Genomic DNA, 26841 nt, shown 5'->3' with positions numbered 1-26841 from the left:
GCCGGCGCGTGGGGGCGCGTGCGACGGTGAAAAATTATTTTAAAAATATGGGGATGTTCCTGAGGTTGAGTAGATCACGTTGGTGTATTCATACACCCCATTTGAGCATTGTTTGAGAAGTTATTTCATAAGTTTGGTTATGTGCTTTAAAATTAACGTTTTTATAGTTGTTTCACATATAGGTGAGACCTATCCCGAGGACGAGCGCGGTCACTCGAGGCAGGGGGGCTATGACCCTTCCACTTACCAGTGAGTGGGCTTTTGGTTTTCCGTATATACCTATATACTTATATTTTCCCAGAAATTGAATTAAATGTTTATTAGTTAAATGCCATTTTTATATTGTCGGTTGTTATGCATGATTAGTCGCATTTATATATATGTGTGTATGTATTGGTGCTGTGGACGCACAGGTAAGTGCCAGGTGAGTGGTAATTTATATTTACGTTTAGTAGTGATTTGAGATACATAGAGAGCTCATAACCTGCACCCCCGGTGTTAGTGCTCCAGCCCAGAGTTGGGCACAGTCCTTCACGTGATGATCACCTCCTGCACCACACGCTCAGCTTGGATCCAAGTTAGGTGCACAGTCCTGTCATACAGACCACTTTAGGTGGTTCCGACTCGTAGGTGACCCGCGATTATTCGCCCAGCCTTCACGTGATCGTAGCACTTGAGTGTTTATATGTATTACACCCAGGCCTGTCGTACAGACCACTTTAGGTGGTTCCAACTCGTGTACAGGTCCAGATAGTGAGATTGAGATTTGAGCTCTAGATTCAGCCGTACAGGTCACGTTAGGTGACTCCGGCTGACAGTTTATATGATGTTAATATGATTTTACCTGAGCACTTGCATTTCATTTTGAGGTTTTGGCATAGCATATTCTTGAGCATGATTGGTATATATACGTATATCTATTTTCCGGGAAGTATACAGGTTTTACGGCGATGGGTTAGAACTTATTTATTAAATGGTTTTCGAGAAGCTTTGTTTTTGCCCACTCACACTTTTGTTTTGCACCCCTCCAGGTTCTAGTTGGCTAGCACGTTTGGTGGTTCCCCAGAGGGCTTTCCCGGCATATTTGACAGACGACCACCAGCGTAGGACCACCTTCGGGTGTACTGTTGTTGCGTCGTTTTCTTTTGGATTGCTTTAGGCTTATTGCTCTGAACTTGTGTCTCACTTACGCTAGCACTTGTTTCTATTACCTTATGTATGCTAGTTTTTATTTATTCGTACTATTTACATTACTATTTTATTAGCTTCCGCACTGTGCACATAGTTACGTCACTTCCATGTGACGGCCAGCATGCCCTGATCTCGATCGGGGTGTGTCAGAAAAAGCTAGAAAGAAAGGGAAACAAAGAAGAAAGGAAAAAGGGAACAATCATGAACTTTTTGGCAGAAAGAAAAAGAAAGGAAGAAAAACCCATAAGTTTTGTTTTTTTTGTCATTTTACACGATCACAACTGTTATGCATAAATATTTACCAAACACTATAATATTACTTTTTTTTATTCTTTTTTTTATTAAAAGCACTTTTACAATTATCATTACCAAACACTTTACTGATTTATTTCACAGCTGCTTATTGTTGAAATGTCCCACATCAACCGTATCAATGAGAAAAGAAGAGTTTAAATATCATAAACCCACTCCAACTAACATCGAGACCATTTGTGATAAAACCCCACACCTAACGGATTGTATAGATGGTAATTACCAAGTTGAGAATAGTATCGGTGTTGTTGGAAGTGGCTTTTGGCCCATCTCTCTGATAATTCTACACTTATTCTTACAGCACAACAAAAATAATTTTTTTTTCAACGCACAACTATACCAAACTAACCGTAAATGACAATGACGAACAAAAACTGAGAGTGATGGACCTGATGACCACTCGCTCATGCAGTGATATACTAATGTACATGCTCTCATATGAATAGATAATAGTATGTTGATATTTTATGGATTTGTAGCACGACACGAAAATGTGTCAGTTTCATCGAAAAATTTATCGACCATAAATAAAATTATAATGCTCATCATGATTTTTGCATTCTTTAGCCGAAAGAAAAGGTCCAGACAATACAAAAGACAATTTCGGAAGTGAAAGTAATTGATCATAACTTAACAAACCTGAAAGCCAAAGAAAGGCTTCTTATTATTTGTAATTAATCAAGCCACTTCATGAAAAATCAAGAAACGTAATGACATCAGTCCTCAACTTGCTCATCATGCTGGTCGCTATGGAAGCTCTCCTCCTTCTCCTTCTCCTTCTCCTTCTCCTTCTCCTTCTCCTTCTTCTTACCCTTCCACCCCCGCCTCTCCGGCCTCCCGTGATGCCCTCCGTGCGGCTCCACAACATCCGTGATGTCCAAATGAACACCGGGGTCATTCGTGGTGTAGCTACCGCCCATCATGAGGGAGTTGTTCACAGCCTGGAAATTGCTGTTCACATAAGTGCTCAGCTCATCAGCGTCTCCGAACGCTGGACCACCACCATGAAGCCCTCCAGATTTGTTCATGTTCTCGTGATCCAGCTCACTCCTCAATGTAGCTCCGGTGTTGGATCCAGCGAGGGTGATGATCCTCACGCCGTGTTCATCCTCATCCTCATGGTGGATGGAGCCGGACTTGTGGATGTCGGTGACTCGGTTGGTGATGGTGGAGACCATGTCTCGGATTTCTTTGTCGAGTTGCTTGTTGTGCCTGCTGCCTCCGTGATCGGCTGAGGAGTGGGTGCCGGTTTTGTGTGACTCGCTTGTCATTGTTGTTGGTTTGCGGTGAGGTTCACGGGGAGTATTGAGGTGGATATATAGAGAGGAGTACTTCTGATTTGGGTTAGAAATTTGGAATAAAGGGATGGCTTACTTTGCAATGCAAGGATATAAAAAAAATAAAAAAAAAAATAAAAACAAAAGGTAAAGGGTGGTGGTTACTTGGCATTTGGTTCATCCTACTTCTAAACTTTATGCTTTTGTGATTCTCACTCTCACTCTAAATTTTGTGAAGTTTAAAAAGGGAGAAAACTACATACAGTTACGAATAATATGAAATGATCGACAAACGTCAAATTCGAGAACATTTAAAATTAAAAAAAAAAAAAATTCTTAAACTTTATCGAGAATATATGATAAAATATTGTTTGTCAAATCTAGATATTAAGTATGACAATTTGTTGGATGACCCGTTAACTTGATACGAAACGACATGACTTGTTAGAGAATCGGATCGTTATTGGGTCACCTGTTAAGAATCCTTTAAGATAACGGATTTGACATAACACGACCCGTGAAAATATTAAGTATGACACAGAAACGACACGAATATGACAAACACGACTCGTTTTCCAGGCCTCCCTCTACCTTGCCCCTTGATTTGTAACCCCTCTCACATGTCTCGATTGTACTCAATTGTGATTTCCACATTAAACTGATTAACATGAAGAAAAAAAAAAGATTTTTATATTAACATCCCACAAAATGTTGAATGCACCCCATATTAAATTTTAGTATTAAATGACTTATTTACCCTACTATGTAATGACAATTTTGACCTTATTAGGTTAACAAAAAAAATTTCTATATACACCCCAAATTACTTTTAACATATTATTTATCTTCTTTAACTATCAAAACCCCTCAAACCCTCCATTATTGAACAAAATCTTAACCAATGAAACTACAAACATGTTGATTGTGAAAAATTATTTTTGACGAATGAAACACGAAATCGATGTTTTGAAAGCTTCACATAAGGTAAGACTTCATATTTTTTTATTGTTTTAGTGTTTTTGACGACATTGATAATTATTATATCTTGCTTTTGATGCATTATTCAAGCTTCTATGTTAGTATTCATTTTTTAGGGATCACATGGATTACATGAAGAATTAAACACCTAAAATTACCACCAAATATTAAAAATTGACGAGATGGGTTTTAATGGTGGAATTGAAAACAACCCACATATGCTTTAAATCCCATGCGGCATCTTTTGTCAAAATTTCAGTCCGCATTTTTTTTTTCAAATTAAAAGCTTTATATGATTTGAGAAATGTGGGGTGTATAGAAAATATAGGATGCATGTATGTAAGGTGTATATTAAGAATGTGGAGTATGATGGTATTATGGGAAAATAAGTGGGGTGTATTAATATAATTATTAATAAAAAAACAAATGTAAGGTGCATCAAGTATCTGAGATTTATTCAACAATTTATGAAGTGTTTAATATAATAAGCCAAAAAAAATTTAAAGACAAAAATCCCCAAACACATGCTGGGCCTACATTATTCCAGAATTGCGCGGGTTACCTCTCCAACCCAACCGGAAGCTGAACGGGGCCCGAACTCTCCCTTTCCAGAACCACAAAAATTGATTTTTCTTTCTCCAAATAACTTTTCCTTTTGTTTTCCCTACGGCGATGCGCCTGAGATCGAATTGAAAATCGGCGAACGAGAAATTGAGCGAAAAATGGAGACGAAGAACAAGTACAGCATCATAGTCCCGACCTACAACGAGCGCCTCAACATCGCCCTCCTCGTCTACCTCGTCTTCAAGCATCTCCGGTAATCGTCCCACCCTCGCTCTCTCACTCCTTTCTCTGTAATCGAGTTCATGAATAATCAAATTTCGGAATAAATTCGTGGCGAATAATTCGATTTTCGTGTGTTTTTTTTTTGGTGTGTAGGGATGTTGACTTTGAGATAATCGTCGTTGACGATGGAAGCCCCGACGGCACTCAGGAGATTGTTGAACAGTTGCAGCAACTCTACGGTCACGATCGCATCGTAAGCACTTCGTTTTCTGCTTAATTTCTTCCTTTTTTATCCAGACTTGTTCTAGTTCTGTTTATCTTTGTTTAATTATTTAATTATTTATGTATTTTGTTGTAGCTGTTGAGAGCTAGAGCTAAGAAGCTTGGGTTAGGTAAGTGATTATGTTAAAAATTTAATTCAATTTTTCTGTTTTCCGTTGAGCAAAGTGGGATTACCAATTCAAGTGAAATGTTATACATGTTGTGTGGAATGTTAAGTAAAGTAGCAATAGTTTGTAATGTTTTTCCGAATTTCAGGAACGGCTTACATTCATGGTTTGAAGCATGCTTCCGGGAACTTTGTTGTGATCATGGACGCAGATTTATCACATCACGTAAGTATATCATGTCTTTAGGATGTTTATGTAAAGCATTTACGGTGTTTGATTGTTTACTTCACATATTTCACTCGAAGTGATAACCGTCCGCTGTCCAACAGTTTTATTTGAATCGGTAACTGTAAACAACGATGGGAGGGGTTGTGTGGTTTGTTAATTTGGAGCGCAAAAGAAACTTGGAAATTTTCTCTATTACATTTATGAGGGCTATCTCTGCGAAATTAAAAAATGGAGAGGATAATAGCCATTACCTTTCTATTTTACGGTAGACTGCCTCATTGGTTTAAAGCTTATTGAGTGCTTGTTATTCATATTGATAGTTAGAAATGTTTAGGGGAAATTATTGTTTGAGTAATTTCTTTCGAATCTTGTTTTATGTTGCTATTTCAATTAAGTCAAGCATTAGAATTGAATTCTCTCTTCCCTTTGAACACAAGGGAGCCCTCCTCTGGCCACTACATTGATATGCATTTTGGGTTTGTTTTCTATTCTTTTCTTGGATGTTATATGTTTCCGTAGATTTCCAACTTGTCATCACCTTCACGGTTTTATTCATTTTCTTTTCTTCTTATGATGCAGCCAAAGTATTTGCCAAGCTTCATCAAGTAAGAACAAGTTCTTTCTTGTGGTTCCCTACGATTCCATAGTATACTTCATTTCTTAATTCCTCGTGAATTTGCTTGTGGTGTGTTTATTAATAGGAAACAGCTGGAAACTGGTGCAAGTATAGTTACTGGAACTCGTTATGTCAGAGGTGGCGGGGTCCATGGATGGAATCTTATGCGCAAACTAACAAGTAGAGGAGCCAATGTTCTTGCACACACACTACTATGGCCTGGTGTATCAGATTTGACTGGATCATTTCGGTACAAGATTTGATTATTGTATTGAGTTATGTACTGTATCATGCTTAACATGATCATAGGACTGACATTTTTGTGGTTCTTTTGTAGGCTTTACAGGAAAACAGTGCTTGAAGATATCATTAGTTCCTGTGTCAGCAAGGGCTACGTCTTTCAGATGGAGATGATAGTTCGTGCTTCTAGAAAAGGATACCATATCGAAGAGGTAGATACAATTATGTCATGCATGTTTGCCTTAACCTTGTGGTTGAAATAGATAGTACCATGGTCACGAAGCAAGCTTTGCATTTGTCACTGTTGCTTTTGTCGACATCATCGGAAGTATCAATCTTCTTATAATTGGTGCCCATGTCTTTTTTTTGTTTCTATATTGACTGCCACGTACACCCTCCCCATATTTCTATCTTTTAATAACAAACAAAATGGGGCTTGTGTCTGTTTTCATGCCTCCTACCATGAATGGTTTTCTCTGTTCTTATTTTGAGTTTCACATTCTTCGGACACTAGGATGTTGGTTGTAGATTATGGTGAAGCCTTGTGCTTATCAGCTTTGCATTTGTTGGATTTAAGATGTATTGCTAGCTTGAGGATATTTTGAAATAGGCACTTAAAAAGTACACTATGATTCCTTCATTTTGAAAAGTACACTAGGAACCAATAAGAGATGCCCACTGATTTTTTAAACAGAGCATCGAAGTTATTCGGGAACTGGTGTATTTGTATCCACTGATAGCTTACCGTTGTATGTAGTGTTAATTTGGTTCAATGTGAAACTGTGAAATTTTGACGGCATTCAATATAAGAAATTCATGAACATATTTGATAAAATGCGACAAATGTAAATGCCCTTCAAAAGTACAAAATAATTTGTGCACTAGGATTCTAGAATCATCAGTCTCGTTTGCTACCCTGCTGCTTTGATGACTTTTCTTTTACAATGGCCGGTAATTTGTGAGCTAGAATTTTATAAGTATTGTTTTCATAGTTAATTTTAGATAAACGTAACCGTTGATACGATGTAATAGAATCGAGAGTATTATTAACAGTTGTTTGCGTGCTCATGCAAGCCCTTGCATATTTGAATTTGGTTTTCACCTAAATTTGCCCGTTCTCTTCATTTTTGGCTTCAAATAACTGCATTATTGTCTGATCCTCGGACTTTTTGCCTGTTGTCCTCAGGTTCCAATCAGTTTTGTTGACAGGGTATATGGAATTTCAAAGCTTGGAGGATCTGAAATTGTCGAATATCTGAAAGGCCTCGCCTATCTTCTCGTTACAACATGAGATGCATAAATTACACCTCGTATTCACCCTTTATCCGCTTTTGCACCCAATATGTAAACGCTTAAAGTTACATTTAGCTTTTTTTCATAAATTCTAACTGATTTAGAACAATTTTGAACCGAGGGAACGATATAAATTTGTTCATATATATTCTTTTGTTTGTACTTTGTAGTTGCTTCTTGTAATGCTCGGGAAGTAGACCCGTCGCAATGCCTTTGTTAACTACTTTTCAGCTTCCATTGTTCGTGCTCTTTATAAGAGCGCTCCATGAACCGCGGCAAAATCCCGGCTGAATATTAGAACCAAAAGCAATATGCCCTTTGGTCCTAAGATCATCTTCAATGGTGACCTAAAACTTAAAATTATTTAGCTCAAAAAATTTAGGTTTTAACCCAGAAACAGTTTTTCTACTTCAATCCTTCTCGCCTAAAATTTTAGCCCCAGATTAGCAACGAAAGAATGAATTAAGGCTATTTTTTTTAAATTAACTTAAAAAAAAAATTATGTAGACTATCCTAAATTAATTTTATGAACATTTTAACATAAAAATATTTAAATTCCGATAAATTTTGATAAATCACTAAATCAATACATGAAAATCATGATAAACCACATAAACTTGAAAAAAAAAAAAAAAATTGAACCTGGACCGTTGGATTAACCAACGCCCCATTTAAATGTAGCCGTTGGGCCTACTTATTGCATTGACAGGCGGGGGAACACCCCCACGTGGGGCTGTTGGTTTTCTGCAAATGCCTAGCGAATAGGCGAGTAGGGAAAGGGAACTGGGCTTCACAGCCCCGGTTTCAGTCTCAGTTGGTGGGGCCCATTTTGCTTTGTGGCCTAAAACTGGGCCGGTATTTGACCCTCAAATGAGTTTTAGGTTTTAGGTTAATTTTGGGTCATGGGTTGGAGTGGATTTTTGGAGGGGGGGAAGGAGAAATTTTAGGTTATAAGTCATCATTGGAGATGGTCTAAGCAGAGGAAAAAGATTTTTCAATTTTCGGGTGCTTGGAAGTGATTTTTCTTGCACTTTATTAACGTTTTTAGTTGTCAGAAAGTTCTTTTAATCCTTTTGAAAACGGTTTTAAATGTGCCCGTAGAATCGTAGATTGAGGGGAGTTGAGGAGTTGACACGACGAATGTTTGTGGTTGGGGTTGGTTGAGCAGTATCTCTGGCATGACTCAACTGTGCCTCCAACCTGATATGACCATGGTTTCTCCATGCTGTCATGGATTATGAAATTTATGTAACTTGTTTCCGAAGTTGTTGACTATAGTCATTGGATTAAACCCTTAATTTTAAACCATTGAAAAGAATGTTTCATTCTATATAATTTCAAATCTTGACCAAAATAGATAAAATGGTAATGTGAAAATGATATCTAAATTGTCCAGGTATGCGATAAATAAATTCTATTTGAGAATGATATTTCCTTGAAATTGCATATGAAACATTGAATTTTAATAGGAATTTTATTTATTTATTTTTCCTTTTTTTATGTGATAGTAAACGAATAATATATCAGGAATGAGAATGACATTCATCCTTTGTATTCACATTTCTGATAATTAACACGTTTTTTATAACAAAATAAATAATAACTGTTTGTGTTTGATTATCTCGTTTCTTAATATCTCTATTTTATGAAGAAAAAGAAAATTCCGAAGACATGCTTCAAACTCATGATCCCATATACATTTTGGAATGTGCTATTCGCACACTTTATTTTACTTCTCACACACCTCTTGATAATTTCTGTCCGTTAATCTTCTTCGATTCGTCCGATCCGATGATCGAAAATTAAAAATACGTGTAAGAAGTAAAATAAGGTGTGTAAATATCACACCCCTACTTTTTTTTATGTCCGAATACAATAAGATGAGCACGCTATCTTGACCAACAAAATTAAATTCCTTATTTTCTTTCCTTCTAATTCTAGCAAACCGTCCCATCACCTCACCTAGTCTTTCCTTAAACACGTTGTGCTGCTGATCTAACCGAGCTTTACCAAACTTCCAAAATCCCCAAATATTCATGTTCTCCTCCACCGCTTCAACTTCTTCTTCCTCCTCTGCTTCTTCTGGTTATGCCGAAGCCACAGACCCTGTAAATTTTTTTATTCAGGTTCGTAGCCAAAAGGTAAGACAATCCACTCTCCTTACAACCCCTTAATTATCACTTTGCTTTTAATTTAATTTAATTTTTTTCACAGAAATTTTTCATGTGAATTGTTCGGGAAATTGGAAATTGGATTAAATTGGGGGTTTTCTACTTTCTAGGGGTTTGAGTAAGATTCAGGAGCACGGAAGTAATGGGGGGTGAGAAAGAGAGTGAAAATGGAGAGTTACTTGACCTGGAGAAGCAGCAGCTAGGTGGCGGCGGTCCTGAGACTAGCTCACTTCCCAGTTTGGCAACTGTGGATACGGTGCTGCCGCTACAACAGGTTGTCGTTTCGGGTGGGGCATCATCGGAAGTTCATGAACCGCCGACTGTCACCGCCACGGTCAATTTTTCAGAGGAGGTTCCTTCTCCCAAAAAGGACCACCTGTCGAGGACTTCCAGCTCTCATGAACAATGCAGGCGAGTATCGAAAAATCGCTGGATTTTCAATTACAATTTAATGGTTTATGATCATATGGTTTTTGAAATTGAATTTTATTATATTGGGTTTTTTGTGCTTGTTCCTCAGAGTGTGTCAGCAGGAGAAAGATGAAGTTTTGATTGATCTCGGATGCCAATGTCGAGGCGGGCTTGCGAAATCCCACAGATCATGTATAGACGCTTGGTTTCGCTCCAGGGGATCGAACAAATGCGAGATATGCCAGTAATTCCCTCACTAATTTCATTGGCAAGTTGTAAAATAGCTCACTTGTAAAGTCAGATTTTATAGAAAGATCTAATCTGTTTATGCAGAGGGGTAGCAGCAAATGTTGCATCTCCAGAGGCTCAGCCAACTGTATGTATTCTGAACCTTTGGGTGTAACGGATAGCTTATGCTCATCAAGCCATAACTTAACATATCTGTGCGGAATTAGCGTAGCTAAAGGGATATTCCACCAGCCAAAAGTCTTGATCTATAACTTCAAAGAATAGTATTGTACTATAGACACTAAGCAATTTGATAGCCGTTCCACTTTTATGTTTGATATCGGACTCTTTCAGAGTTTTTCGGTACCCAAAATCTTACTGGTTATCCATTTTTTATTCTTTTCTAACTTAGTGTGTAGTTTAGATAGCCGTTCCACTTTATGTTTGATATCGGACTCTTTCAGAGCTTTTTGGTACCCAAAATCTTACTGGTTCCATTTTTTTTTTATTTTCTAACTTAGTGTGTAGTTTGGACTGTCCTTAGATTTGAACTTTTAAGTTTCGGAGTAGTGATCCTGAACCTAATTGTCTCAGGAATAGAGTAGGATTTTTTTTTTGGATTGTGAATTATTACGTCTGAGCATAGATTTATGGGACTGCCATTACCCATTTTTATGTCAAAATTTAACTCTCAGTGTATTTGCAATAGCAGGCAAGCTACTGGGTTTGGAGAGTTGACTCATCCTACCGATCACAAAATCGAGACAGGGTAAGGAAGACACTAATCAATCTACTAGATTATTAGTAACCTTGATGAATAACGTTGTTGATGCAATGATTTCGACTGCACCGGTCTTTGTTGCAGGGTTGTGTAAGCCCACTTTATGTGGCGTTTTCAATCCTTATAGGTGGTCTACTGTTGGACGTGCTAATTTCGGTCACCCTTGGTGTCTCCGCACTGCCCATCAACATCATTATAGGTACGCTTGTGCCCATCGATATGTAAAAATTTGATTTGTTCAAGAAATTAGTATGATTGGTGGTATTGCTTGTTGAACTGTAATCTGTAAGAGACGTTGTACATGTACAGGTATTATTGTGGTTCTTGGACTCGGCACTGCACTGAGACTTGCCCTGGAATTCTTCCACGAGTGGAGTGTGAGGAGAGTCGTGCGGAGAGTCGACGCAAGTCACACGAATGTGCCTCTTGGTTACCATCCTACTTTTTAGGTAAAAGTTGTAAGTAACAAGATGATGTAGAAGTAGAAATTTACTTGATTGCGCGGATGGAGGAGGGAGGGTATACGTTCACTTTGTTGTTTGTTTTGCTAGGGCACCCATTGCCGTTTTACCTCAACCAAATGTACCATTTACTATTTTATTACTTGGTTTTTGTAATAAACTTGTTATTTCATTATTTGAGCACACGTTGTATAGAACTGCGCATCCACATTATCTTCAAACCGAAAAATGCTAGACTCAGTCAATAATTGTGAGCCGTTGATGCATGTGGGTCTTACAAGGCATGCTTCAACGGCTCCCGACGATCATAGTCTATCTGATCTCAACCGAAGTTTTCATTAGAGCTATGCTAGTATTAGTTGCACGTGCTTGGATGACACAATACAAAGCGATCAGAGTTACCAACGTAATTTCTTGTAGAACAAAGCGTGGAATCATCAGGAAATTGAGAGAAATCCCAATGTTGTATTTGATTAATTCTTAATGAATGCCATAGATACATTAAGATGACTTAAATAAAGATTAGAAACGTTTGGACCAACTCAGAGGACTTCTAGAATTAAATCAACATAATTAATATGAATCGGATGACAAACAAAGAGTGATTTTTATTACGAAACTTTAAACACTTTTTTAAGGTTAAAACGGGCTGAGACTACCCAGGATGGCCAAAATCCATCGTATAAGACTTATGGTGTTGTTCCTTTTTCAAAAAGGTATCATGAGCTCAAATCGGAGTTTGGATACCAAATCTGTAAATTTCAAATGCATCCTTTTATCTTCAAACTATATATATTTTTTTTAATTCATTCTACCATTTATTCTACATCTATTGAATAATTGTGATTTGATAATGTACATGAATTTTGCAATACATCGACGACTTTGAATCGCGAATGACTGCATCGACAACTCACCATCGCCAACTGCTCATTAGAGTTTACTTAGCGGGGTGAAAAGTACCGGCCGACCAGGAACATAGGAAGCCGTGGGAATATCATTGGGGTTCGAACAAGACTTTGCTTTTGTGCTACAAACCCCACAGACACACAGAGACGGTATAATCATGTGGAGCACCGCCGGAGAATAAAACTTTTTGTTAAAGGCAGCAACAAGTGGCGACATTTTACTTTGGAGTTGGTGCTTTTGTTTACCGAAAGCCTGCAGTAAAATAATTGGCATCCCAAGAATGCAACTACTGCACGATTTTGCTTCTTGATTTTCCAATTTTTCTCCTCGAGTATTTTACAAGTACAAGCAAACTAGCTACTGAAATTGGCCATCCAAAAATACTCGTCTGTTTTTTCTTCTATTTTTGGCTATTGACCGCAATCATTACAATGGTATATTAAATTTAATTAGTAATGATCAAAGTATGATGTATTATAATTCATAAGATTGTTCTTCTGCTCAAGGCAGAAAGCAAGCACGTTCACACTGCCATAACATTGAAAAAACAATGTTTTGTGTTTTGCTTTTAAGGGACGATATTTGAGGTTTTCCTAGTGCTAAGTTACCCAATGGATTAGTCATAATTCATTATCAAACTTATCATTCATAAATCGTTGCAAACGAAGAAGATTGTTATTAGATCCTTATACTAGTGGCAATAATCTATGACTTCTAATCACCCTTTGGGAAGTTTGGTATTAAATTATCATGCTCTTATGCACCAAAACTGATCTTTTGAAATTTGACATATTTACTTAAAAAAAAAAAATTGTTGCTGATGGTTTGGTTTATTGGGGGTTTATCATGCAGTTTTGGTCTAGTCTTTTTCGAGCAACCTCCTCCTTCTTCTTTGTAGTCGGTTGCTAGTTGCGGATATAACTGAGATTTTCATGGCCTCGTGATATGCTTATGTAATCTTTCTTTTTCTTTCGGGCTTATGCCCTGTTGTCAACCGAGAAGGAAGCCATGTGATATGTCTTACTTGCCATGCTTGCTTGCTTTGTTTGGTGAAGTTATGATAGATACCTAATTTTTAAAGATGAAAAATGTCATACAAAATTTTCTATTCCTGATGTTGGTGAACCACACGATAATGGTTATGGGGGAAGATGAAATGCTTTTATTAGTCTTTTTAGCCTCCAAAAAGATAGATTGTCATAGCAAAACTACAACTGATCCCTTTTTAAAATAAAATAAATTCTCATGCTTATTGTATGCAAAACATGTTCATACCACATCGCCGAACTTACATAAATTACCGTTACAATTTCCACTGCAGAATCAGAGCGGTAAAAAACAAAAGTCAAAAAGTTAAAAACAGTACGGAATGGGAATTTGCGTGATTGCATATCACGACAGCACGAGACGAGCCGACACTTGGCGCCTCCTTCTCCTGCCTCTTAAGCAATCGGTCAAACAATGCAGATCCCCTACGACGCACGCACGAACAACCGCTTCAGTCAACCCAATCAGAACCCGGTCAAGCTTCTAGTCAACTCAGTCCACCAATCCCGAGCTTGGTAAATCCACATAAAAGCGAGCGAGTGACAGAGCGAGAAAACAGGAAGCTGCCCACATTTTTTCCCCAAATTTCCGACCCATAAAGTATTCGTCTTTGCTCTGAACAAGCAGCAGGGTTGCGAAACTATTTAATTTTTCTGCGAGCTAGGGTTTTGAGAAATTGGGAAATTTGAGGAAGATCAGTGGTCGGAGATGGCGGAGCTGTCGATGGAATCGCTGCCGTTGGGGTTCCGGTTCAGGCCCACGGACGAGGAGCTCATCAACCACTACCTGCGGCTGAAGATCAACGGCCGTGATTCTGAGGTCCGAGTCATCCCGGAAATCGACGTTTGCAGATGGGAGCCTTGGGATTTGCCAAGTAATTGTTTCTCTCCATCTCTGTCTTTTTCCTGTTTTTGGGGGGTTTTGAATTCGAATTTATGGTCGTTGTTTATTTATTGGGTATTTGGAATTTCTGGATAAGAATATTTAATTGGCTGGATTGAGAATTTTCCTTTATTCCATACATCACCAGTGAATAATTCCTCCTTATTGCTATGCAGATTCATTGCGTAATTCCACTCTAATTGTGATAATTTAAATAATAATTCAAATTTTTAATTACCCATTTCGAATATTGTTGTAAGCTTGTAGATGTAAGTAGTGAATTTTTAATCTGCCTGAACTGAGGTATCGATTGTAATTGTAAGGGATAATACGAATTTTTAAGTACCCAATTTGAACATAGTAATAAAGCTTGAAGCTTGAAGCCTTAAGCTGTACATAAGTGTAATTGGTGTCGTTGTGATATGTGTTGCGCAGAATTATCAGTGATAAAGTCAGATGATCAAGAGTGGTTTTTCTTTTGCCCCCGGGATAGGAAGTACCCAAATGGCCATCGGTCAAATAGAGCCACTGATGCTGGATACTGGAAGGCCACAGGGAAGGACCGGACCATAAAGTCCCGTCAGTGCAAGTCTGCCTCTAACAGCAATGGCCAAGTTGGGATGAAGAAGACGTTGGTTTTCTACAGAGGTCGCGCCCCTAAGGGGGAGCGCACCAGCTGGATCATGCACGAGTATCGTGCCACTCAAAAGGAACTTGATGGCACTGGTCCGGGCCAGGTACTCCCTCCGCTTAATACTTGCCTTATTCATCCATTTTTCGCATATATATATACTTGGGTATGGTGCATATTTTTAAACTGGTCTGTACTGGCACTGATAAATAAATTTGTACTTCTTCTGAATGATGTCTAACCAACTCTCTGATACAGGGTGCCTTTGTTCTCTGTCGCTTGTTCCATAAACCAGAAGAGAAGGCTGATGTACCAAAGTATGACGAAGTTGAACAAACTGGTTTATCTCCTACCCCAACTAAGTCATCTCCTGATGAGTCCTCAGATATAATTCAGGAAACAGCTACATCGGAGATCCAAGGTGAAAATCAGGCGGAAGGTATCATGAGGTGGTTGACTGATAATTCTGACAACGTGACCCCTGATGCTCTCCCACCGCTACCTGATTTTTTTATGGCCTCTGATGTGGAAGATCAAGGAGCAGTAGAAACAGGGATCCAGGTAAGATGTGCATTCTTTGTTTTGTTTCTGTCACATTCATAATTGTACTCCTAAATTTGTACACAAGTTTACAGATGTTAACAACCAGTGACCAAATATTGTGATCTTTGTGCTTCTCAACTGTAGGGCCATCTGACAATGGAAGAAAATCCTGCATTCTATGAGTCTTTGGGCGGCCCGATTGATTGCAAAGTATTCTCACCGTTGCATTCGCAGATTAATGCAGAGCTGGAACATTTTATGGGTTCACCTTTTACCAGTGACTTTGGCAATTATGATAATGGATTGCATTTTCAGGACGGCACATGTGAACTGGATGTATCCCTCACAGAGTTGTTGGATGAGTTCGGCAATAGCCATTATGAGAGCTCTTGTGAGGAGTCAACAAGTCAGAAGAACTTGGTCATTGGAAATGAGACCTATTTATCTGGTAATGCGTGCACCACGCCGCCAGTGAACTCATGTTTCAATGGTGCATGGGATAACACGGACACCAATATCACCCAGGTATGGGCAAATTAAATAATTTCTTGTTTCTTGTAACCCACAATTTTGGCAATTCTTGGTTGTTTTCCTGTCAAGCCTGTTTAGTCTTCTTCATGGAACTGAAATTCTAAAATTAATCTTTTGAAATCAGTTCGTAGTAATTTAGAAATGAAGGCAGACAGTAAACTTTTGCTTTGTTCTTGTGTACCAGCATGATCTGCAAAGGATGGCATCTGGCTTGTACAATGAGCAATTTGGTTCCGAGGATCTGCAGAACACCTCATTTGGTTATTGGCAAGCTGAAGCCCAAGCATTGCTTGATGACCAAAAACCTAGAATGGGAAAGATGGCGGACAGTTATTTATCTGAATGCTCATTTGCTGAGCAATTTCCTGTGAGTTCAGTTAATGATGGTTTGGATGATTCAAGAAGTTGGAATCATGGTGTTGACCATGTTGGTGGAACTGGAATCAAGATTAGGGCTCGTGGTCCTCAACTACAACCAAATACAGATAACTTTGTATATCAGGGCACTGCTGCAAGAAGACTTCGTTTATCAGTGGACCGTTCATCTGGGTCAATTACCAATGGCAATGAGAGCGATGAAAACTACAGCAGGGAAGATGATGAAGTCCAATCAACTATTACACAGGTAAGGGTGTCCTTGTGAAGCTAACTTAATAATTCTTGTAACATGCATTTATCTAACTTTACACTGATTGTTTCATGCAGCCTAGAGAGGATATAGGGCAGAGTCCTACTTCTGATGAACAGGAGGAAGAGCATGCAATATTCAACGACAAAGAAGAATTATCCAGCAGGAATAATTCTATTAACCATGGTTGTGATCCTGATGGTAGAAGTAGAATCATGATTAGGACTCGGCAGCCTCAACAACGATCAAATTCAGACAGTTCAGTAACTCAGGGCACTGCTCCTAGGAGGATCCGTTTGCAGATGAATATTTCATCTGGGTCCATTGCTGATAGTAATGTGAGAGACACAGATGACGGGGGAGAAGATGAAGTACAATCAACTAATACTGAGGTAAGGGTCTTTGTGAGACCAACTTAATAACTCTGTTGTCGCTTATGCATTTTTAACTTTAACTCTGATTGTTTCATACAGGCTAGAGAAGCAATACAGCAGAGTCTGACCTCAGATGAACAGGAGAAAGGGCATGCAGAAATCAATAATGAAGACTTGGCCACTATGAAGAATTCCGTCAGCTATGATTCTGATGTTGTTGGTAGAACTGGAATCAAGATCAAGGCCCCTGAGCCTCAACAACCATTAAGTTTAGATGATTTTGTAACTCAGGGCAGTGCTCCTAGAAGAATCCGTTTGCAGATGAAAAGTTCACCTTGGTCAGTTGCTGATAGCAAAGTGAGAGATACAACCCCTGGTGAAGAAGATAATGTACAGTCAACTGTTCATGAGGTAAGGATTATCAACGAAGCCAACACGAGCATGCTCTATACATATGTTAGATGTTCTAAGTGAGCAATTTTGTTCCTTGCAGGTCAAAGAAGCCAGAGAGAAGATTTGTAATTTCGATGGGCAAGATGCAGAGTCCCATCTTTCGAAGTCAGACGTGAACAGGAAAATAATTGATGATTCACCAACAAAACCAGTTGATGAGAGCAGTGGAACTGCTGGAGAAGCCCCAAGAAAATTGAGGTTAAGGACAGCAAGGGATGATGCATTACCCAGCAACCATATTGGGAAGTCAATGCCTTCAAAGACAATGCCTAAAGGCCACGGCCTGAGTCCTACATTTGTTATTTCGGTTGGTATTCCTTTAGCTGTAACCCTGTTCGTTGCGTTTAGTGGGATTTGGATGACATTTAGACCTTGATGTTGCTCGGAAGATGCCACAGGCGATTGGTGCTTCGTTCCACGATGTGTTTACTTTTAAGTTGAAACAGTTATTAGGCTTGTAAATTGCATTATCATATGCGCTTGCGGATGTAACCTTGGGTGAGATAAATAATGACATAGTTTGTATTATTATTTCATCTGTTTTTGAGTTGGTTTTGTTTTCAATTGGAAGCATAGCGTACAAGAAAATACTTGGGCTCCTTCTCTTGCAAGTAGCCACTCCTACAACCCACCAAATATCTAGCACGTGTTGAAATTTTTTCGTGTTTTTTGTGTAGTGTATGCATGTGTCTAATTGTGATTTGGAGAAAGTATGGATACTTCTATTTTTACAAGAAATGAGTCAAGCAATGACCTAACTTATTAATTACAAAAGATATACAGTGTTGTTCGTAGCTACGTTACGAACACAATGGTGTTTGGGACAATCATTTACGTGCTTGTGAGTGATACTCTTATGCATTGATATAGTGAGGTCACATTCGCTCTGGTTGAGGGTAAACTACTCAGAATAAGGAGTTCCTCACACATTTTGTAAGTGACGTGACACTCAATTAATAATGTAGTGGGATCACATTTGCATCAATAATTGATAATCATTCGTACGCTTTATGATAATCTCGCACACAAAAAACACTCAAATCAGTCCATCCGATTACAGATTACAGTTGGATCAACAGTAATCAAGTAGTCACAATGAGAGAGGATCCTCGCCGGATTCTCTTTGTGAGGATTCCGGGAATCCTCCAATCATATTCGTTCATCGTATATCGTGTAACTAGTTTTTGTCAGGTATTGTTTATATTCAATTTTAAATAAAAAAATTTATAATGATTTTTAACCTCACAAATAAGATGTTGCGAGAATCTTCCTGGAGTCACAATGACATCTAACCAACAGAATGATGACATTAAAACAGCCGGCTATTAGGTGGGTTTTGCCGTTTTGGTCGGAAATCGGAAACAGCGGGCTAATGAAACGCCACAAGAATAACAAAGCTGCTTTGATAAAAAGAAAACAATATAAATATCAAAATTAAAAAAACCAGACCCTATATAACGTATAGAATGACTTGCATGTGGCATGGATTCTCTGTGATCTTGGTCTTTTGATTTAATAATATAAGTTACATATAAATTTCGTTTGAAATAATAATTTCACGTTAATTGAGTGATTTATGTGCTTAGAACACAAATTAATAATTACGTGTTACAATATAAATAAAAATATATTTTTTAGTGGCATTAGTTTATTGGTTGGTTACACAAAAAAATTATTCATAGTCGTGAACCCGTTTCATGCAAATTTACTGTCTTTTAGGGAGTGTAGTCAAATTAGGATTTGATAGTATTTTAATAGACTTTAAAATTAGAGTGTAGTCAATTAGGAGTTTAAATGTGAATTTTAAATGATTTTAAAATCATAGGGTAGTCAAATTAGGATTTTGGAGGATTTAAAGAACATATCCAAATCCATGGATAATCAATTAAAAGTTTAAAAAGTCCATCAAATCAAGATGTAGTGGAAATGTCAAGGATTTGCTAGGATTTTTGTGAATGAAGGATTTTAATGGATTTGAGAGTGTGTGATATAAATACCAAATGCTATCAACAATCCAACCCTCCCCGCTCAGATTTCTTTTCACACCAAACCATAGAAGATGAATAGTCCTACCATGAGTTCAGAGCATTTCCCAGTAGACTCCCGCGTTTTGAATGTTTCTTGTATTTTTCTGAATTCATGCTCTTGGTTTGTTCATCTAGGAAGATGAGTAACAATCGGACCATAATTTGCTTGAATTGGGATTATAGTTGTTTTTTTTTTTTTTTTTTTGAACACCAGTTACCATATCATAAAAGGCCTACAAAGAGGCAAACAAACATACAATAACAAGCAATGACAAGGGGTAAACCACAAAGACCCCTCCACCAAGTAGAAGCGTCACCCCCGACACCACCAAAACAAATTAATGAGGACAAGGTAGCCCGTCATTATTCAATACAAAGACCAACGAAGATGGGGGCCTAACGGCCCAAACGACATCACTCATCTCCGTAAAACTACCCGATGCAATCTTGTGAGCCACGCCATTAGCAGAACGGGGCACCCAAGACCATCGGCAATCAAGAAACTTCCCCCCCAGCTGTTTAACCTGAGCCAGCACCGGGAATGCCTCCCAACTACCCCTAGACAGCGAGCTAGATAAACAATTAATCGCTTCAAGGGAGTCCGACTCAAGAATTACATACCTTACACCCAGGTCTTCACCTAGCTTGCACCCGTGCAACAACGCATAAGCCTCCGCTGCAGCAGCAGAAGGAGCAGAAATAGCATACCGCGCTGCAGCCACAAATTTTCTCTCCATGTCCCGCGCAATCAATCCAACAAATCCCATCTTTGAGGCCTTGGACCAACTAGCATCCACATTAATCTTCACAAAAGGATAGGCCGGAGCACACCACTGCGCCACCTGGGTACCCCTCCTCCCGTCACACCCTCCCCTCACCCCAACCATAGCCTTAGCACCAATAAATGAGCTCATAGCCGCAGATACATCAGCCAATACTTTTAAAGGGTTAACAGACATCCCTTTGAAAACAAGATCACAGCGAGCTTTCCAAATACACCAACAGGTAAAAACAATATATGATTGTCTCCATATTGTATCTCCAAAGTTGCATAAATTCGGAGAGAATACCTTCTGAATCCATTCCAGCCAAGACGGAAGAGAAAGACGATCCAATTTATACCCCAAAGCCCCACCAAACCAAATTGGCTCAACCCAAGAGCAAGAAAGGAAAATGTGCTCAATGGTTTCATCATGGCAGCAGCAAATAGGACAAGTAGAGGTCAGAGAGGACCGTCGTCGGTACAGGGCTTCCCGAGTAGGAAGACAATTATGCATCGTAAGCCACAAGAAATGACGCAACTTGGGGGGCACCTCCAGCTTCCAAATCCCCTTCCAGAACTCCTTAGGAACCCCACGAACAAAAGGCCGACGCTTGTCCCTCCTGGCCATTGATCTACCTTGCAGCCATCTATAACCCGACTTGACCGAATACGATCCGTTCTTACTCAAATCCCAGATAAGCCTATCATTACGACTTAGATCCCCCAGAGGCGTCTCCTCAATAGCCTTCAATGCCTCCCCCGATAAAAATGGCTCTAAAAACCTAAGATTCCACCGCCCCGACTCCGAACAGATAAGCGCACTGACCCTCAAACTGGGAGTAACCGCAACCTGGCCAACCGGCACCGGATGTCCAAGAGGCAAGGATGGAAGCCACCTATCCTGCCACACCCGCACCTCCTGACCGCCTAAAATCTGCCAATGGGAACCCTCCTTGATCACGTCCCTTCCACAGATGAGGCTGCTCCATGCCCAAGAAGCCCTACCACCTTTCTTTGCATCCCATATCGAGCAATGGGGAAAATACCGGGCTTTAATCACCCTAGCCCACAGCGAGTCCGGTTCCGTGATTAACCGCCAACACTGTTTAGCGAGCAGAGCATCATTAAATTCCATAAAGTTTCTGAAGCCTAAACCACCCAAGTCTTTTGGCAAACCCAAAACCTCCTTTGAGACCCAATGAATCTTTTGGGCTCCCTCCTTGCAACCCCACCAAAATCCAGCCACCAACGCATCCAATTCCTGACAAACGGCGGCGGGGAATTTGAAAATGCACATTGGGTACGCCGGAATAGCTTGGATAACAGCCTTAATTAGAACCTCTTTACCAGCACGAGATAGAGTACTTTGTTTCCACCCTTGTAGCTTTTCCATTACTCTTCCTTTCACATAAGCAAGACCACGCCTTTTCGACCGACCCCAAATAGCAGGGACCCCCAAATAGGTCCCCGGATTGCTAACCACCGCCATACCAAGGGCATTCCCCATCTGATCTGCGTTCACCTTCGGAACATTTGCCCCAAAGAAAACACTGGATTTCTCCAAATTAACCTTCTGCCCAGACGCCACACAAAATTTGTCCAGAATGTGTTTCAAGTTCCTGCAGTTTTTCACATCTGCCCGCAAAAACAGAAGGGTATCATCCGCAAAGAAGAGATGAGAAATCACGGGTCCAGATCCACCAATCTTCACCCCCTCCAGCCTACCTTGGTCCACCGCACCCTGAAACAGTTTGGAAAGAACTTCCCCCACCAAAATGAATAAATAAGGAGAAAGAGGATCCCCCTGACGGAGACCCCGCGAGGGAGCAAAAGACTCTCCAGTCTGCCCATTTAGGAGAACAGCGAACTTCACAGACGAAACACATCCATTAATTATCGCTCTCCAACTACTGCTGAACCCCATTCTTTCCATTACCGCATCCAAAAAGTCCCATTCAACTCTATCATACGCCTTCTGCATATCCAGTTTAATCCCCATTTCAAATCTATTCTTGGCTTTCCTTCCCTTCAAATAATGAAACATCTCATGGGCTATGCCAATGCAATCCTGAATTTGTCTACCCGCCACAAAAGCATTCTGAGATGGCGATATGATTTTAGGCAATAATACCTTCAACCTGTTAGCAAGAATCTTTGACAGTATCTTGTATGAATAGTTACATAGGCTGATAGTCTTCTTGGAAAAACAATTTGTATGTTGCGTTATCACTTCAGTTTGAATGAAAATGCAATGAAAATGAAGAACCGGTTCAAGCTTTTTAATTCCGTTTTCCCACCTTCTGTGTCACAGGATGAGCTGGTAGGTTGTGATATTGGTGGATTGGCTTCTCAATCACTCAATGAATCATTAAACCTTGTAAATAAATTTTTTGCAAAGATATCTTTTGGTAAGGTTTTATTATTCCCAAAAGGTAGTCGGTCAAATGAAGCAGGCAGTGACGTGAGAGACAATCCTTTGGACATTGCATCCAAAAAACTGGATTCTTCAAGAATGCAGTTTATGAACATATTGGTGGGTATCTGGCAATGGATTGTTAAAAGAGTCCCTTCAGTTGCTGATTGTTCTCAAAAGGAAACAAGCACAGGTACTTCCTTGTGGAGATGCTTTGAAGCTCTCATATTGATGAACATTCTTGAACTGACTGGAGAGATGTCTGATGGTCTTATTAAATTACAATCTATCCCTTTCCTAGAGCAATTGATGAAACCAGCGCTTCTATATAGGTTTGAAGATCCAACAACTTTGAAATCAATCCGAGATCTCCTAAGTGTGCTGTCAGAGGGAAAATTTTCACGTGTTCCCTACCTTCAGCTTCTACTTGCCCATTCTCAGTTTGAGCCAACAGTTCGCTCAGACTACAGATCATCTGATGGTTTCAGTTTTGGTGCATTTTCCAGGCCCATGCCTGGCATTCTAAGATCGCTTGTTGTCCCTTCCGCTAACCAAAGTGTAATTGATCACAAGTGCAATCTGGAAACAGCGGATCTGTATGCAAGACAGTTGGAGGTTGTCAAGTTACTACGGATGCTCTTTCCAATCAAGGAGCATCAACATAGTTTTGACTTTGGTAAAGATATATGCATAAATCTAAAAGAACTGCATTTACTGCTTCTGTCTTCTTATGGTGCAACACTTAGTGAAATTGATGTGGAGATATACAACTTGATACGCACAATTGAGTGTCTTGATGGTTCAAAGCCTGCCAATGTTGCTGGAATGGATCACTTGTGGGGCAGTGCCGTGTTAAAGATAGAAAAAGAACGGACTCTGGAAAGGAATATGTCTGATGATGTCTTGACTAATACTGAAGCGGTAAAAGAACGCCGTAGAAGTCAATTTAGAGAAAATCTTGTTGTTGACCCCAAAATCTGTGCGTCCACCGTGCTATATTTTCCTTATGATAGAGTGGCATCTGAAGAACTACTATGCTTGAACAAGTTTCAAACAGATAATTTTGATGATGGTCGTTTGTTGCATTCTCCTGATGCTGAATATATACAACGATATAATCCTATTTTCATCTTGCGCTTCTCTATTCATAGCCTCGCAGAGGGTTATTTTGAACCCTTGGAGTTTGCTGGTTTAGGCTTGCTAGCTATTGCATTTATGAGTATGTCATCACCTGACGACAGAATAAGAAGGTTGGGTTATGACACTCTTGGAAGATTTAAGAACACATTGGAGAGATGTCAAAAGAGGAAGGGTGTCAAGCACATTCAACTTCTGTTGACTTATGTGCAAAATGCTATAGAAGAACCATGGCAGAGAACCACATGTGCTGCTGTCAGGGAATGTTGCAGTGCAGTTGATGGAGCAGATGCTTGCTGTCCAGATTGTATTCCACATGTGCTGCTGTCAGGGAATGTTGCAGTACAGTTGATGGAGCAGATTGAACTGAAGGACTAGATCTAACATCCCCCCGCAAGCTGAGAGGACGGGACACAACTGGAAGCTTGGAAACCAGAGTCTTGAACCTTGATGACGACAAACCTTTGGTGAATATATCAGCCACTTGATCTTGTGAACAAATAAAGTTTACAAGAAGCTCACCACGCACCACTTTTTCACGTACGAAATGATAGTCAACCTCGAGGTGTTTGGTGCGGGAATGGAAAACAGGATTAGATGCCAAAGCTATCGATGAAATGTTATCACACCATAGTTGTGGACAAAGAAAAGGCAACTGTAAATCACGAAACAAAGAGCGTAGCCAAGAAATCTCTGCTGCTGTATAGGCCAGTTGCCTATACTCAGCCTCGGTGCTTGATCGGGAGACCGTCTTTTGTTTCTTGGAACTCCAGGAGATGAGGTTCGAACCCAAATATATACCATAACCTCCCGTAGAATGGCGTGTATCAGGATCTCCTGCGTAGTCTGCATCTGAGAACGCACTGAGCTGCATGCTGCCAGGTTTGTACAGCAAACCTTGTGCGTAGGTAGATTTAACATACCGTAAAATGCGTTTCACAGCCATCCAGTGGGTTGTAGTAGGAGCATGCATGAACTGACACACTTGATTAACGGCATATGAAAGATCAGGACGTGTGATCGTAAGATACTGTAAGGCCCCCACGACACTTCTGTAAGTGTAAGGATCAGGATGTGGATCACCCTCATGTAGACTGAGTTTCTGACCTGCACAGACGGGCGTTGAAATAGGCTTGGCATCAAGAAAATTGGTCCGCTTCAAAAGATCCAATGCATACTTTGCTTGACTAAGATGCATCAGATTATGCGAATAGGAGACTTCCACACCCAGAAAATAGTGGAGAGGCCCCAAGTCTTTCATTGAGAATAATGTGCGTAGCTTCTGGATTAAACGATGCATTTGCTGTGGATGATTGCCTGTAAGTAATATATCATCGACATATATCAACAGAAGTAAATAAACACCTTGTTGCTTGAAGACAAACAACGAATAATCACACTTAGATTCCTGAAAACCCAAATGAAGCAGGAAATCCGAGAAACGTTGAAACCAAGCTCTCGGTGCTTGTTTCAAACCGTACAAGCTCCGTTGTAACCTGCATACATGATGTGGGTATTGGGAATCAACAAACCCAACAGGCTGCCTCATATAGACCTCCTCCGCTAGATACCCGTGTAAAAAGGCATTCTGAACGTCAAGTTGACGAACTGGCCATTGATTTGAGACTGCAAGACTAAGTACTAATCGAATGGTACTGTGCTTGACCACTGGACTGAACGTTTCGCCATAATCCACGCCGTGTTGCTGATGAAACCCATTGGCAACTAGCCGTGCCTTATATCGGTCGATGGAGCCGTTTGCATGTCGTTTAATCTTATAAACCCACTTGTTTGGGAGCAAATTCATATGAGGTTTGTAGGGAACAAGATTCCACGTCCCAGAACGCTGTAAGGCATTAAATTCTGTGACCATAGCATTTCGCCATTCCTGTTGTTTCACGGCTTGACTAAAGGACGTAGGTTCAACAGGTGTATCAGTGGTGACAACATGCAAAGCATATTTGGGATTAGGTTTCTGGATGCCAGCTTTGGAGCGTGTTTGCATGTGATGTACGGGATTAGGTGCACAACTAAGGTCCGGTTGCTGTTCAGGTTCACTGATAATTTCTTGCTCATTGGGCATTTCTAAGGGCACAATATCAGGGTTGAGAACAGGAGGCACACTAGGGTTTGCTATGGAATCCACAGAAGAAGTTATATTTGTTGAGGGAGGATCATGGGAAAGAAGTTGGGCAGCGCTAGGAGAGGCGATGACTGGGGAGTGTGATGGAGATAAGGAAGGGAAAACAAATAAGAGATCAGATGAAGGAGAACTACCTGTGGCATGGACGCTTTCCTTCTGAACTGGGATTTTCTCATTTGCACTTTTGATTTTCTGAATTGGGCATTTCCCATTTGCACTCTTCTTTTTCCACGAATAATTGGTGTCCATGTTTTTGAGTTCAAATGTTTATTTTTTTTATTTTTTTATTTGCCATGGTTATTCCAGGATTTTGCTGCCCATATATATTCCTATTCAATTTCGATTGCCATTTGGTACTCCTTCACATATATTATTATTCATGATTGGATATGCTATTCTTGAACTTGAAATCATCATTCTTGAATGGATATGATGTTTAAAGCAGAAGCTATTCTTTACAATTATTCAAACTCTTGGATCAATATTCTCAATGAACCATTCTATTTACATATTTCATTGGTTTGTATTTATATATCAATAGATATATGATTATGTTCCTTTCAGATTGTGAATTAGGAAAGAAATTTATTTTGTGTTGTAGAAGTCAACTAAAATACTAAAAAATCCATGAAAGAAAGCCATACAAATCTATCAAAATCTATAATAGAAATCCATATAAATCTATCAAAATCCACAGGGAATTGTGAATCTATTAAAATTCTTTCAAATCTGTCACTTAAAAAAAATCTATGAAAATCCTGTGAAATCCAAATTGACTACATCTCCTACATGCAAATTGCAATGTGTAGTGAAAGGACACAAAGGATAAGGATAATGCTAGGGAGACTAAATTTGTAGACCAAAATTTTGTAAACTAAATGACATGGAAGTTGATGATTGAATTATAACTTAAGCGTTGATAAACATGTTCATTCCTATTGAAAGGACACAAAGGATAAGGGTAATGTTATGGATACTATATTTGTAGAGAAAATTTT

At 39.5% G+C, this 26841-nt stretch overlaps 4 protein-coding genes across 6 annotated transcripts; 3 read left to right on the top strand and 1 right to left on the bottom strand.

Moving 5' to 3' along the window:
• The first annotated feature begins 4327 nt into the window (after window positions 1-4327).
• On the top strand, window positions 4328-7456 carry LOC103950730 (dolichol-phosphate mannosyltransferase subunit 1). Its single transcript, XM_009361960.3, has 8 exons — window positions 4328-4575; window positions 4698-4797; window positions 4903-4936; window positions 5082-5158; window positions 5741-5766; window positions 5863-6027; window positions 6115-6229; window positions 7204-7456. Exons 1-8 carry the CDS (start codon window positions 4481-4483, stop codon window positions 7306-7308), a joined length of 717 nt encoding a protein of 238 aa, XP_009360235.1. The 5' UTR covers window positions 4328-4480; the 3' UTR covers window positions 7309-7456.
• Window positions 7457-9236: 1780 nt separating this feature from the next.
• Window positions 9237-11537, top strand: LOC103950729 (E3 ubiquitin-protein ligase MARCHF2). 3 transcript variants are annotated; one of them, XM_048589097.1, is made up of 7 exons: window positions 9237-9451; window positions 9525-9892; window positions 10002-10136; window positions 10226-10268; window positions 10830-10889; window positions 10986-11100; window positions 11211-11537. In XM_048589097.1, exons 2-7 carry the CDS (start codon window positions 9624-9626, stop codon window positions 11348-11350), a joined length of 762 nt encoding a protein of 253 aa, XP_048445054.1. In that variant the 5' UTR covers window positions 9237-9451; window positions 9525-9623; the 3' UTR covers window positions 11351-11537. The 3 variants fall into 3 exon arrangements, with proteins under 3 accessions (XP_048445054.1, XP_009360234.1, XP_009360233.1); XM_009361959.3 differs by having other exon boundaries at window positions 9238-9451; window positions 9592-9892; window positions 10833-10889; XM_009361958.3 differs by having other exon boundaries at window positions 9238-9451; window positions 9592-9892.
• Window positions 11538-13866: 2329 nt separating this feature from the next.
• Window positions 13867-17896, top strand: LOC103950728 (NAC domain-containing protein 14). Its single transcript, XM_048589476.1, has 8 exons — window positions 13867-14192; window positions 14636-14937; window positions 15090-15392; window positions 15519-15899; window positions 16090-16530; window positions 16611-16925; window positions 17007-17318; window positions 17401-17896. The coding sequence occupies exons 1-8, from the start codon at window positions 14027-14029 to the stop codon at window positions 17734-17736; spliced, it is 2556 nt and encodes an 851-aa protein (XP_048445433.1). The 5' UTR covers window positions 13867-14026; the 3' UTR covers window positions 17737-17896.
• Window positions 17897-20412: 2516 nt separating this feature from the next.
• On the bottom strand, window positions 20413-24980 carry LOC125479630 (uncharacterized mitochondrial protein AtMg00810-like). The gene is made up of 3 exons (XM_048589186.1): window positions 23943-24980; window positions 20729-20730; window positions 20413-20426 (listed from the first exon to the last, which is right to left on the bottom strand). Exon 1 carries the CDS (start codon window positions 24959-24961, stop codon window positions 23957-23959), a length of 1005 nt encoding a protein of 334 aa, XP_048445143.1. The 5' UTR covers window positions 24962-24980; the 3' UTR covers window positions 20413-20426; window positions 20729-20730; window positions 23943-23956.
• Between the last annotated feature and the right edge of the window lie 1861 nt (window positions 24981-26841).

The sequence above is a fragment of a genome, unplaced genomic scaffold (genome assembly GCF_019419815.1).
Source record: "Pyrus x bretschneideri cultivar Hongxiangsu unplaced genomic scaffold, Pyrus_bretschneideri_v1 Contig3, whole genome shotgun sequence".
Lineage (NCBI taxonomy): Eukaryota > Viridiplantae > Streptophyta > Magnoliopsida > Rosales > Rosaceae > Pyrus > Pyrus x bretschneideri.
The sequence above is the reverse complement of the archived record's forward strand: the minus strand, read 5'-3'. Positions and strand labels throughout refer to the sequence as shown.